At 37.4% G+C, this 13,536-nt stretch overlaps 1 protein-coding gene across 7 annotated transcripts in view; it reads left to right on the top strand.

The window, feature by feature from the left end:
• Positions 1 to 12,776, top strand: part of LOC121654860 (glutamate receptor ionotropic, kainate 1-like) — a 34,465-nt gene extending 21,689 nt beyond the window's left edge. For 2 of the 7 annotated variants that reach the window (XM_042009197.1, XM_042009194.1), the window contains 9 exons: positions 516 to 632; positions 954 to 1,157; positions 1,688 to 1,911; positions 2,559 to 2,677; positions 4,325 to 4,542; positions 6,273 to 6,498; positions 9,754 to 10,004; positions 10,454 to 10,616; positions 12,247 to 12,374. In XM_042009197.1, the coding sequence (XP_041865131.1) occupies positions 516 to 632; positions 954 to 1,157; positions 1,688 to 1,911; positions 2,559 to 2,677; positions 4,325 to 4,542; positions 6,273 to 6,498; positions 9,754 to 10,004; positions 10,454 to 10,579 (1,485 nt within the window). In that variant the 3' untranslated portion in view covers positions 10,580 to 10,616; positions 12,247 to 12,374. Of the gene's footprint in view, positions 1 to 515; positions 633 to 953; positions 1,158 to 1,687; positions 1,912 to 2,558; positions 2,678 to 4,324; positions 4,543 to 6,272; positions 6,499 to 9,753; positions 10,005 to 10,453; positions 10,617 to 12,246 lie in introns of all 7 variants that reach the window. The other 5 variants (XM_042009196.1, XM_042009192.1, XM_042009193.1 and 2 more) reach the window with 3 other exon arrangements.
• Positions 12,777 to 13,536: the final 760 nt, after the last annotated feature.

Here is a 13,536-nt window from a genome sequence, read left to right as displayed (position 1 = left end):
GCTTTAAACCAGCTGGGATGGGGAAAATAAAAAGCTTAACATAAAAGCAATTAATGGATTTAGCTTTTATAGCTAAATTGTTGAATTGGTCACGTGACTGAATCTTTAGAAGGTTTAAAATGTGCCATTAGTCAAGAGTATTTTAACCTCAAAACTAATTTTTCATTTTTCTGTTCGCTGAGTCAGAAAATGTGATTAATTTGCAGTGCATTGATGCAGGTTCTGGCTTTCTGTTTAGAGTTGGAAACTCAGTCAGTTTTTGTATCTTCTCATAGAAAAAGAAACAAAAAGCTCATTTACCTTAACAGTGCATATGGTAGTAATCAGAGACACCCTTGTTGAAGACTTCACAGTTTATACAAAACTTTAGAGGATGCAAACATAACTACACTGTTGTTTTCAACAGTCTTCTATAGCGACTCCAGCAGATGGTATTAAATGTCATATGTGCCTTTTTTCTTAATCAAAGCCTAAAATGTGATTCCATATATCTGAAGCCCTGTTTCTCTTTTCAGGTTGCTGTGTGGAACTCATACAAAGGGATGACCCTGATGGAGAAGTCCAACCGGGACAAGAATAACAATGTGACAGACTCGATGGCTAACAGGACACTTATTGTCACCACCATACAGGTGCGAAGGCAGAAGACAGCAAAAGAGAAGGAAAACAGTGCACTTAGGTGGAGTTAGTGAGTAAAATGAAGGAAATACAAAGATAATGGAGTAGAAGACAGTCTTATCTGAAGTCATTGTATAGAGAAAAGGCAGTGTTAAAAAATTGATTATTCAAATCTACTGGATTCAATAACTATTGGATATATTTTCAAATTTGTCACTCATGCAGACGTCATCAGACTAGAGCTATTAACCCAGCTTTCTTTAACTAAGTACTTATAGGTCATTAAACTAGTTCAGAAAATTCTACATTTTGTCCCCCTCTTTCTTTCTATGCAGGAAAATCCATATGTGATGGTCAAAAAGTCAGACAAGGAGCTGGTTGGAAATGATCGTTATGAAGGATACTGCATGGACCTCCTCAAAGAACTCTCAAACATATTAGGTTTTACGTATGAAGTCAGACTGGTGGGTGATGGGAAATATGGAGCCCAGAATGACAAGGGAGAATGGAATGGGATGGTTCGGGAGCTGATCGACCATGTGAGTGAATAGTTATTTTTTTGCAGAGGAAAGTCTTTACATTAGTAATAAATAATGAATCATTTATTTTCCTCATTTGGGCTAGTGTGTTCACAAGAAACACGCCCACACACAAAACCTCATATTGTTCAGTAGAAAATAAATTTTGAACAATCTGGGGAAAAGTTGTCTAAAATTGAGTTTATAATTGCTGTCAAGCCTGTTTGTAGGGTCTCTGTTGCCTACAACGGATGCTTGCAATGGTCATGTTGTTTTCTGTAATCAAATTAATAAGAGCCAGATGCAGCATTAGCACATTTAGGTCACACACTCACTATAAGATGTGGATCATTTTGGTAATAAACCAACTTGTACATAAAATGAGTACTGAGTTTCTTTTCTTTTTGATTGTGATTTCTTTATTTATAGTCCTTGTGAACAAAACAAATCCTTCTTTAGTTTCTTATTTTTATTATTGTTGCTGTTGCATAAAATCCATTTTAACACATACACACATTTAAAACTTTGACTAAGTCGAGTCTTTGCATCAGGTTGCAGACCTTGCTGTGGCTCCTTTGACCATCACCTATGTTAGAGAGAAAGTCATCGACTTCTCCAAGCCCTTCATGACTTTAGGCATCAGCATCCTCTACCGGAAACCTAATGGCACCAATCCAGGCGTGTTTTCCTTCCTTAATCCTCTGTCTCCGGACATCTGGATGTATGTGCTGTTAGCCTGCACTGGAGTCAGCTGTGTGCTCTTTGTCATTGCCAGGTAAGAGAATGGATGGATGTTTTTGATAAAAAGCTGCTGTATAGAATCGAGTAAGAAACATTCAAACTCTTGAAGAAATTCTGCACAGTATTTTGTACTGTTACACAGAACAGGGCCTAAGAGATGTATGTTTGAAATTTGTGTGAAGGGATTTACTCAGTGGTAATACATGTATGCATTTCTACACTACAGTTTCAACAATTTGAAAACCCCAGGTCAGCTTGTCCAAAAGCTCTGTTCTTAATAAGGAAGCCACTGCTGCACATTTGAAAAAGTAATATACAAATTCTTACTTTACCATTAATGTTATAAAATAAAAAGAAATGTGCTTTTAGCTATCAGTTGCCAGACAGTATTACACTGTGATTTTTAAAAAGCTTGGAGTGATTGTAAACACACTTTGCAAAAGCCCTTTTCAGCAAGTTGCACTTAGAAACCTGCAAGTGAGAATGAGATTTTGATCATGAAAATGTAAATCATGGTAATATGTAGACTGCACTGGAAAATGGAAGCCTGCTTTTATGAGAAATGCACTTAAGTTGAACTTCATGAAATTTCACTAAATGTCAACATGATGTAGCTACAATGCATTCCTTATTTGAGTTTCCTGTAGTCTTTCCCCCATTCTATCTTTTATTGTCTTGCAGGTTTACTCCATACGAGTGGTACAACCCACATCCATGCAACCCCTCCTCAACTCTAGTGCAGAACAATTTTACTTTATTAAACAGTTTCTGGTTTGGCATTGGAGCTCTCATGCGGCAAGGTAAACATATGACTATTCAAGCAATTAAAATCTAAACTTTTAAATAAGTAGTGGATCAAAGCCCTACTTATTTCTGAAAGAGGTTCAACCAGAGGGTTCACAACATAAACAAAATACTTATTTTTTCACTTCCATTTACCATTGTTCACCTATGACTTGACTTCCTCCTCTGACACTTTACTGCAGCCTCTGGAGGGCGTTTCACTGTAAACAACTGGTGTTTTCATGTTTCTCAGAGCATTGTGGCAGATACAGTCCGGAAGCTTTACATATATGTTTTTGAGATAAAACATATATTATTTATATTATAGTCATGGTTAAATGATAAACACACCCTGACCCCTACAAGCCTTTGTTATCACTTTTTTTTGTTGGACTGGTAATTAAGTTGTCATTAATAGTTCTTATAAACTAATATAATGTTAACATGGTATCTCATTAATGTAAGCCACTTCACAATGTCCTTTTTTAAGTTGAGAGTGGAGACTAGATCAAAGCTAATAGACCTATTTGCTGATTTTTATTTTCTTTCTTTCTTTTTTTTAGCTCTACCCCTGTTAGCTAGTTAATGCTAGACTAAAATTTGACTAAAGGTCAGAGATACTGATCCGATGTGTTTTGGGCTTAAAGTGTTCAAACTGTTAATCTATGGCCTATTTTGCTGTGTTATAATTTCCATATTGCATAAAATAATAGTCACAGTTCTTTGTGACAAACATGTAAATGGTATCATCACAGAGTGTAGCTGGGGCTCTGTGCAGACATACCCACTCTTTGTCTGAAGCTCACTGACTTCTCGGTGGACTGGTTTTAGGTGTGAAGTCTAAAATACATCTTTCTAAAGAAGCTCGTCTGTCACATGCATGAATGAAATGCAGTCATCCAAGTTCACTTCAAATAGCTACTTTATTAACAGCAGCTACTGATTCATGGCACCTGCGGCTGTACTCATTTGCATCCACAACCAAATAATTGGGTACTTATAGTAAAGCTATCTTGTAAGTAAAAAGAAAGTTTAGACAGTTCCCATTAACAAATATGATAATGATAAATGTAGTGGAGACTTGAGGGCCTTCTATGCAGAAAATGCTGACATACCTGGATCTTTTTTTGTTTGTTCTTTTCAGTGAACAATGGAGAAAAAACAAAATGTTGTTATTCTGCTTGTTTAGTTTAATATTTTATTTAATTTTGGTGTGTTCTTTGTTTTTCTACATTCAGCTCTTTTCTCATGTCAGATTTGATTTCAGTAATTTGTGATACTGTTTGCTTGTTTTCACTGATGTCTGTTTTGTAATTTATTTTTTGTCATAAAGCAGTACTAAGGGGGGGAGATTAATATGCTGCAGAGTGGGGCACACAATTTATCATTTAGAGCAGAAATGGAAGCCCAGTTGGAGCATCTGTTAACATAACCCCAAGTGGATTAGAGTTCTTCAGGAAAATCACAGTGTTTTAAGATAATCAGCTCACTGTATTCACACTAAACAAACAGCATTTAAATTTACTTGCATACATTCTTGTTGTAGCATAATGATGGTAGCACACTTATTCCTACATTATCAAAATTATTCTATGTCTCTGTCTTAATAAACCCTTTACCTATTTCTTTTTGTTAACCTTTTGTTTCTCTTTCTGTGCTTCCAGGCTCAGAACTGATGCCTAAGGCTTTGTCCACTCGGATAGTTGGGGGTATCTGGTGGTTCTTTACTTTAATCATTATCTCCTCCTATACGGCCAACTTAGCAGCCTTCCTCACTGTGGAAAGAATGGATGCACCCATCGACTCTGCAGACGACCTGGCCAAACAGACCAGGATTGAGTATGGGGCAGTAAGAGATGGATCCACTATGACCTTCTTTAAGGTAAACCCTGTGCAAGGTCCCATATATTTCAATGTAACTATAATGGCAAAAAAGAAGCTTTTAACTTTAAAAAATCACAGCATCTAAAGTATATGCTCTGTTGCTTTTTTTTTCTCCAGTTAAACTGTTAAAATTCTTGCATGATTTTAGGATGTTATTGTCCCTTAATGAAATGTTTCTGATTGTATCAGCTGCATCAAAGCAGAATGATTTTGGCAGTAATCCTGTTGTTTTTGACCATGATGTCCTGCACTAATGTATATGCGTGCATACGTGACTAAGGAAGTTGTGGTGCACACTTGTAAATATGGCTCCTTTAAAAGCACTTGTGTAATTCCAACCCTACCTGACAGATTTAATGTGAACAAATTTAATGCAATATTTCTAAAATAACTATCACCATAGGATTTCTTTTCACATTTGTAGGCAAGAATTAAGATTCAGGATTAATTTTATTATCATTCATGACAATGCAGCATGAAATTACATGCATAGTTTAGTTTAAAAGTACAGCTAAAACATAGCAATGATGCTGAAAAGACTGTAGACAACAAAGCTAGATCAGTTTAGGTGTGATTACAACGGTGTAGTCCACATGAAAACAGAGAAATCCAAAGCTTAAGTTTCAGTTTCCTCAATTACTGACATTCCTGCAGAATTACAGTTTTGACTTGTCTCTGGTATGTGGCCATATGACAGGAGCTAAAAGCCACCCATCTAATGTTTTTCTTTTTTGTGGGAAAATTGATGTCAAAGTTAATCCACTGGAACGTCAGTCCCTCAAATGGTAGTGTAAAACATGATCAGTGCACATAAAAAGACTCACTTATCAAGGCAGGTCACCAGAAATAAATTCTACTATTGGTTCGCAACACTTAACATTTTGTGTAGTGATGTATTTATTTGCACCCTGGCATCCATGCAAGCATGCCGTGTTAAAAATGGTTTGGAAATCTACTTTTTTCAAATAACATTAAACCTTAAAGTCTGCTTAAGAGATAAAATAGAAGCCCTGCTCAATAAACCATATAAGGTATGCCGAGGGAATTCATATCACTGACATTTGTTCTATTTAGCAATAAGTTATGTAATACCATGTTGTATTATGTAAGATGTAAAATTTAAAGTTAAATGGTTCCATCAGCTGCTGCCACATTCACTTTACAGCCAAATAGCTCATGAAAAATAGAAAAATAAATGCAACCTGATTGAAGAGTTCACAGATGAGTGGTATATCATAAGAGATGAAGCTTGTTTTTGGCAACCATGTTGAAATTTGCTATATGTTGACTTGATAGATCATTTATCAGTGCCCTCGGGCAAGGGTGTCACTTCCTTGCCTCACTATCACCACCTCTCCTTGCATCCTGTGGCTCAGCAGGGTGATTCATGCAGGGCTTTATCCTCCAGATTGCAGCCAGTGATTACGTCTGCCTGTGAAGAAAGAGGCAGGCCCTGTTGATGGCTTCAACAAATTGAATCAGCTTGAAGAGATTTAGAGCACAGCTGTTCCATTTTATGACTGAGCAAAGAAAGACACATCCACACACAATGCGACATACATATCCCGATGTTAAACTTATATGTATTTATGGCTGTGTGGAAAATCTAGTTAAGCCGATTGAAACTTGTGTGTATACTGTAAGTGCAGACGCAAACATGTAAAGCCTTTGATTTCTATACAAATGCAATCCATTTCTTACTTGCTCTTGCCTGTTTGGTTTCTTTAGAAATCAAAAATCTCCACCTATGAGAAGATGTGGGCTTTCATGAGCAGTAGGAAAAACACTGCATTGGTGAAGAATAACAAGGAAGGGATCACCCGGGTTTTAACAACAGACTACGCCATGCTCATGGAGTCCACAAGCATTGAGTACATCAGCCAGAGAAACTGCAACCTCACACAGATTGGAGGTCTTATAGACTCCAAGGGCTATGGAGTGGGAACACCTATTGGTAAGAAGAATGATATATTCTGTCAAGAATGTCTTCAACACAGCAAGACTCATGGTCATCTAAAAAAGTTGCAGTTCTTGTTTTACAAACTACAGTAATCAGTTTGTTGACAGGAGTTATAGATATAACAGTATACTAACAAAATCACATTTTTAACTAATTATTTGAGAATACTGACTGACATAAGCAATCAGATATTGGATTTTGATATAGCCATTGTAAACTGGAATGTATGCACAATTTTCTTGTTTTTTGAGTTTTCCACTTTTTAGTTATCACAAGTTTTATTCACAGCTGCCAACCTGCAACCCCAATATGTAAATGCACTTCCATCAAAAAGCAGTACCAGCTGTTCAGAGATCCAGTAATTTCCATGTGGCCAGGTTTTTGACCATTTTGTTAGAGTGAGAACTTAAATTGGAAACAAGTCAACCTGCAGTGTTGTGTTTGAAGTCTGTACTGTTGGATGTTAACTTCAGCAGTGCTTAATAACTTGAGAATCTCTTGTGCTTTATATTTTCACCATAAAAGTCCCTTTTAGAGGCTCTCCTCTCAGTGGACATTAGGAAGTCATGAAGAAGTTGACAAGTAGTAAGAAATTAAAGCCACTCTCCATTTCAATATCTTACTTCTTAGAAAAAGTACACTGGACTGGACTGGATGTGTCATGAACAGTTCATGATTGGACGATCTGGTTAGTTGTATGGTGTTTTTATTTTTTGTCAGCATAGATTCGGATATCTAAAAGAAATAAATATAGTTTCGTGGCACATTTACTCTCTCACACTCATAGTTGACTTTTAAAGTAGAGATTCTTATTTCATGTCTAGATAAAAACTTTATTCAGCATTGTTTATTATAGATTAACAATATAATGTTTGTTTCCTTGTATGTTTCCTGTTTTGTTACTATATGATCTGGAGTTTAGAGAAGGTTCTGTAACTTGGTTGACCGAACCCGATTTAGCTTATTAAAGGGGCAATAACCTAGGTTTGCTGTTGTGCCTTTTCTGTAGAGCAAAACAAAGGGTGTAATAAGCCACACCTCCTCTTCCCCCCACTCACCTTATTTGCAAACAAAAGTGCAAACACACTGAGAAAAACAATATCATTTTGTGAAACATATCAAAGTAACTTTTAACATTTATGTTGTTACTTACTCTCCAGGAGAAGAGCAAGCTTCGATCCAAATTGTAGCTTCTTTAACTCTCGCAGTGCTCTCCTCTTTGAAAATACAAGGCCAATGTTAATCCGGGTTATGTCCCTTTCTCTATCCAACAACCGTTGTTTTTTCAAGGTAATGACCATTCCTGGTCGTCTTCTGGTCGATGTTTCGTTCCACTCTCCACCATTTTGCTTAGAAAATATGCGCTGCCATTGCTAGCTGGCTGAAGCCTTTTATAGGGAGGGAGGACCGAGGGCTCCGAGAGAAGGAAGGAGGTGGCGATTCACATGAATGTACATGAACGCGTGTTCGGACCTGCTGGTAAACACGGGGCTGGAGAGAACACAGACAGACGGTGTGTGACTACATGCTATACTCCAGATAGTTCTTCACATAGCCATTTTTTTATTTCTCCAATCTAGCAATGATAAATTTCCACTAGCTGCCCCTTTAAATGTGAAAAGAAAAATTATAATTGTTAAATAATCAGGAAATAAGATACACATTGCGAATGAAAAGAAAACTTGAGCATTTTGTAGAACATTTAAGGCTATTATACTCGCAGATATCTTTGAGTATGTCTCTATAAGTTTAGCAAATCTAGCTAATGGGATTTTTTTCTCCATTCCTCAAGATAGAAGTGCTCAAGAACCTTCAAGTTGGACAGATTTTTCTGGTGTAACAAAATCCTTAGGTCATATCAGTGATTCTTGATCATATTGAGGTCTGGGTTTTGACTGGGTCATCTCAAGAGATTTAGATGTTTACCCTTGAAACACTTGAGTGTTTAAGCTACAAGCTTAGGTTAGATGTCACAGTTAATGAGAAACTTCTGTCCCAATCTCAAATCACTTGAAGACTGCAACAGGTTGAATGGCTGCAGTTTAAAAATCTAACTGTAGTCATATTCAATACCAGATGCTCAACAACTTCTCATGGGTTAAATGTTCCTGTACATAGCTCCATCCATCATTCTTCCTGTTCTGACCAATTTTCCAGGTCCTGCTGATAACAAGCATCCCCACAGCAGGATGCTGTCTTTGCAGAGTTGGTGTTTTCTGGATGATGAGAGGTGTTGGGTTTTTACACCACCAGGACTAGAGTTCCTCTGTTCTACATGCTTGGAGATTTTTCTATGCGCTTTCTTAGTGTGCCGTTTTAGCAATGGATTTTTTTTTTTTTCTGCTCACTCTTCCATGAAGACCATCATTACAAAGTGGTCAGCTTAAAGATGTGTTCTTCTTCAGTACTGGCCATAAGCTATTTGGAGAGCTCCTTGGTCTTCATTGATGCATCTCCTTGATGTTGCCACATACTCAGCAGTGCAGACGTGTCCAAAGTCGGTCCTTGACGGCCGCTGTCCTGCACATTTTGGATGTTACCTGCTACAGCAGACCTAAATTAGATCAATGGGTCAGCATGCTTGGGCAGAACGTGACAACAAGCTGTTGAGGAGAGCCATTTAATTTGAATCGGGTGTATTGGAACAGGAAGACATCTAATACCAGCAGGGTTGCAGCCCTTGCAGTAGTGTTGAAGACTCTGGGGTCTTTAACTGCAGCCGTACATGAACTGAGATCACTGGAAACTAAAATTACAAACAGAGAGACTTTCATTTAACTAATTATGATATTATCTGCAATGGACTGGTGACCCTGCCTTTCACCTGCTATTTGCAGGCTCCAGCTTCCCCGCAACCCTTAATGGTCAAAGCGGTATAGATAATGAATGAATGAATGAATGAATGAATGAATGAATGAATGAATGAATGAATGAATGAATGAATGAATGAATGAATGATCTTATGACTGGCAGATTAAATCTTGATTAAGGGCATCATAACAAAGGGATTAAAAACAATTTTACACACTGCTTTTCAGTTGTGATTTTTACTAGACTTTTTTTCTTTTCCTTGTACTTTACCCCCTGAGAAACATCATATTTTGTAGGTTCATTACATCCAGTCCAAAAATAAATATTGTTTAACTCAAGCTTGTAAGTCAACAAAGGAAAATTGCTGAGAGGGTGAAAAGTACAAAAAGCAAGAAAGTGCATGTAGTTGCTCTATAAATGTCACATCTTTCTCACCAGGTTCTCCATACAGGGACAAAATCACAATTGCCATCCTTCAGCTGCAGGAAGAAGGGAAGCTCCACATGATGAAGGAGAAGTGGTGGAGAGGAAATGGTTGTCCAGAGGAGGACAACAAAGAGGCCAGTGCTCTGGGTGTGGAGAACATTGGTGGTATCTTCATTGTCCTGGCTGCTGGTCTAGTTCTTTCTGTGTTTGTTGCTATTGGAGAGTTCATCTACAAGGCCCGAAGGAACGCTGACATAGAGGAGGTAAGTGAGGGTGAGAACTGCTGTTTATCCATGTGATTAAGACAAATGACTGACTCGCATAGTGAACTCTGCTCAGTGTCAAACTTACCTTTATGCAAAGATTTCATTTTATCATTCAAGGGGGGGATTATTTGTAGACTGTAAATCAAGAAATTAGAAAAGTATCTTTGTCAGTCTCTGACATTAACCTTTTATTTCTTATACATGTAACTGAGACTGGATTCACCCATTACTTAAAGCTATTTTGGATGACAAAATATTCTCTAGAATTTTATTGCATTTCACACTTTTATCAAAGGACAAACCAGCAATTCTGTGCACATCATTTATTTATTTAGTTAGCTTTTTTGTGTTTTTCATCCACTCTTAAATATGTTTGTTATCACAATATTTTTTCATGTGTTCATCTCTTTTGTGTTTTCTTCTCCATCCCATTTTTTTTGCATCAGGCCTTTTGTTTCTTTTATGGGGTGCAGTCCCGTCAGTTTCAGCGCCGTGGCTCCACCTCGTCCTCTGACAGCTCCTTATCTAATGATCTGGAGAGCGGCAGGCTACTGAGGGATGACGCAGAGTAGCAGTTCATACCCAAATCATACACACTCTAGGCAATAGGTTTGTAAATGGGTGTCTTTGTCCGTAAAACCCTTAAACTTTTCCTAGTTAACCTGCACCTCCACTCAGACCCCATTACTCCACTCCTTTGTGCTCTCAGTACCTACCTAAGAATTGTTTCTTTTGTCTTGTCACACTATCAGCCATCCTGAGCCCTCAGTGCTTTCTCAATGGGTTTATTTTCAAATGTGTTTTTTTTTGCTGCAAAGCCAGTGATATATTGAAGCAGAATTTCATAAATGTCATTATAGTTTTAATAAGCATTTCTCTTAATGTGAATTAGAATTAAAATAATTTATTTTGGGATAAAGAATGTACCTTTTTGCAGGCTAAAAAAACTGGCAAAGAGGTGGAAAAATCTGCATGCAGGCACAGCTTCATCATGAGTGACCGCTTATTTTAATGCTCTTGCTCTATGCAAAGAGCACTTTACAGATGAAGGCATAAAAAATGAAGAGTCTTAGATCCGAAAACAATCAAGGACACATAAGGAAAGACCTTTTTTATTTTAATTGTGAGTTCTATATTTCTTTGAGTTTAAAATGATGAAAAAAAATTTTTTTTTCTTTTTTTAAAGCTTCTAATCTAAATCTAAATAATGATCCATCTCCCTCTGAAATGTTGTGTTAAAATGAATTAAAAATATTTTCAGGAAGCCATTCATGAGCCAACAAATTGAGCAGATACTGGATGTTGCAGTTGTCTGAGCAACTGGACTCACAAGCAGAACCCCGGCTCAGGAGCTAAAAGGAACACAATGAGATTTATTATAGCTTGTTACATTTTTGAATTGGTGTTCAAGTTGGGTCAAAAGAAACTGGGTGGAGGAGAGTGTGGCAAGCTGGGCAGGCTGAGTGCAAAGCTGAGCAGGATGGTACTGAGCCTGCTGGCAGGCTGTAGGTTTTAGTAGTCCTGAGAACAGAAATAGAAAAGAAGTTCACACTTAAGACACTTTATGTTCAGAACTCTAGAGCTGGCCAAAGAACATTTAGCACCTTATAGACTGAAACTACAAGCAAACCCCTACAGGAAGCCAACATTGTTTGAACAGCCTTCCGCGAAGCCTATGGTTAAAATAGGAAGGTCTTGTTTGGTCCTTGAACATAGGAACAGATAACAAAAGCATACCTCAGTGTGGCAGGTGATGACTTTTAACACACTGCCAGGGGAAAGGAAAATTAAAAGCAAATATACATGATTTAAGATGAATGTGTTTTTAATGCCATCTAATATTCTGCTGCTCCAAATAAGCCTGAGGCTTTTCATTTCACTTGAGCATTTCTTTGATAGTTTTGGAATAAAGAAAATGATCAGATCATAAATTGGGGAAATTGTTTTTTATTATCTTGAAACAGGATGTTGCACAGCAGACACTGGATGTTATTATGAGAAAACAGTTATACATCTGTTACCGCTCTTACAGTTTTATCATTTCTGGCCAACAGGTTTATGAGTCATTGGCTGCCTGCTGACATTCGGCTGTTGCTTAACTCTTTAATTAATCAAGTTCCAGAACAGAGTAGCACATTAACAGTCTTTTAAAATCGTGACCAGATTTCAGACTTAATTCATTAATTGGAAATCAGATCTGATTGTGTCAAATAGTTCTTTTTATGTCTATATCTTTCAGCAGTGCATGTCTTTTAGTGCTGTGATGGAGGAGTTGGGAATTTCTCTGCAGTGTTACAAAGGGACCCGGCGGAGATCACGACCACACAGTACAGCAAGGTCCCCCTGCATCCTCTGTCAACCCAAACGGCTTGCAAGGAGGGAAGAAGGGAGGCACGACTCCAGAACATGAAACTTGGATTTAAAAAAAGTAAACATTTACATCAAAGAGTTCTGTTTGATCATTTTCCACCTCTCAGATCTGTTTGTGAGCCACCAACCTGATGTAAAGTCTTTTAATCATCATTCTTTTCTTTAGACAGACTACGTAGAAATAATAGCACTACACTGTAGATGTAGTTTACAGAATCCCAACCCTGTATTAGCATTCATGTTAAAACAGGTTATGACTGTAAAAATAAAACCTCTTTCAAAGTTTAAACCATTTTTGTTCCCTTGTGGCTATAGTTATAAGTAATCTGCAGAATTGAATCTGCAAACTTTATATTCTCCTATTGTGTATGTGTATAACAACTTCACTGATTTACAGAATTAAACCATTTTTGCATTTTTTTTTTAATTTAGTGTGTGATTTGCTGTTGTTGTTTACTGCTGGCAGTGGGGTGTGTGCATATGTCTTTGTTTACCTACTGCCAGCTTGAAAAGTTGCTTCAGAGTGGTTTGCTGAGCCAACCATAGCCAGGGAAAAGAAATAACAACCTCTAAGGAAAGACAGGAACACACCTGCTTTATTTATTTTTTATCATCACATCACAGACATCAAACCAGACACACACAAACTGTAGCCTCACAAAGATGTGATACAGGGAGAAGGGAAGGACAAAATGAGAAAGAGATTGTTTATTAAAATGCAAGAAATTCTGACTGGGTCAAAGACAAAACCTTTTTTTTTCACCTGGGACTAACAGTGTTGTTTTTCACTGAACCATTTTTCCCTTTGCATTTGTCAAGCTTGAAAGCCTGAAGGGAAGTCTTTTCTCCCAGTTGTCACAGCAGGTCCTGAGGGCTGTGTGTATTCAAAAAGGTGAAGAGCATCTACCACACTGAGATTGTGTACTATACATTACAAGCTTTGCATGTATGTTACATACCTTCTGCTATAAAATGTATGGCCTGAGCCTGTTTCCAGAAAAGTCCTAAATTCAGAGAAAATGTAAATATAATCTCAAGCAGCTTTAATATGGGTCCAAGCAGATTGCAACAGATTTTTTTACCTTATTGAGAACATACTATATTCTGTCTCATGCAGAAACCGTGACAGGAGTATAACCACCAAGGGATTTTAATTCTG

Source organism: Melanotaenia boesemani, chromosome 15 (genome assembly GCF_017639745.1).
Source record: "Melanotaenia boesemani isolate fMelBoe1 chromosome 15, fMelBoe1.pri, whole genome shotgun sequence".
Lineage (NCBI taxonomy): Eukaryota > Metazoa > Chordata > Actinopteri > Atheriniformes > Melanotaeniidae > Melanotaenia > Melanotaenia boesemani.
Note: the sequence above shows the minus strand (reverse complement) of the source record. Positions and strands in the feature narration are given on the sequence as shown.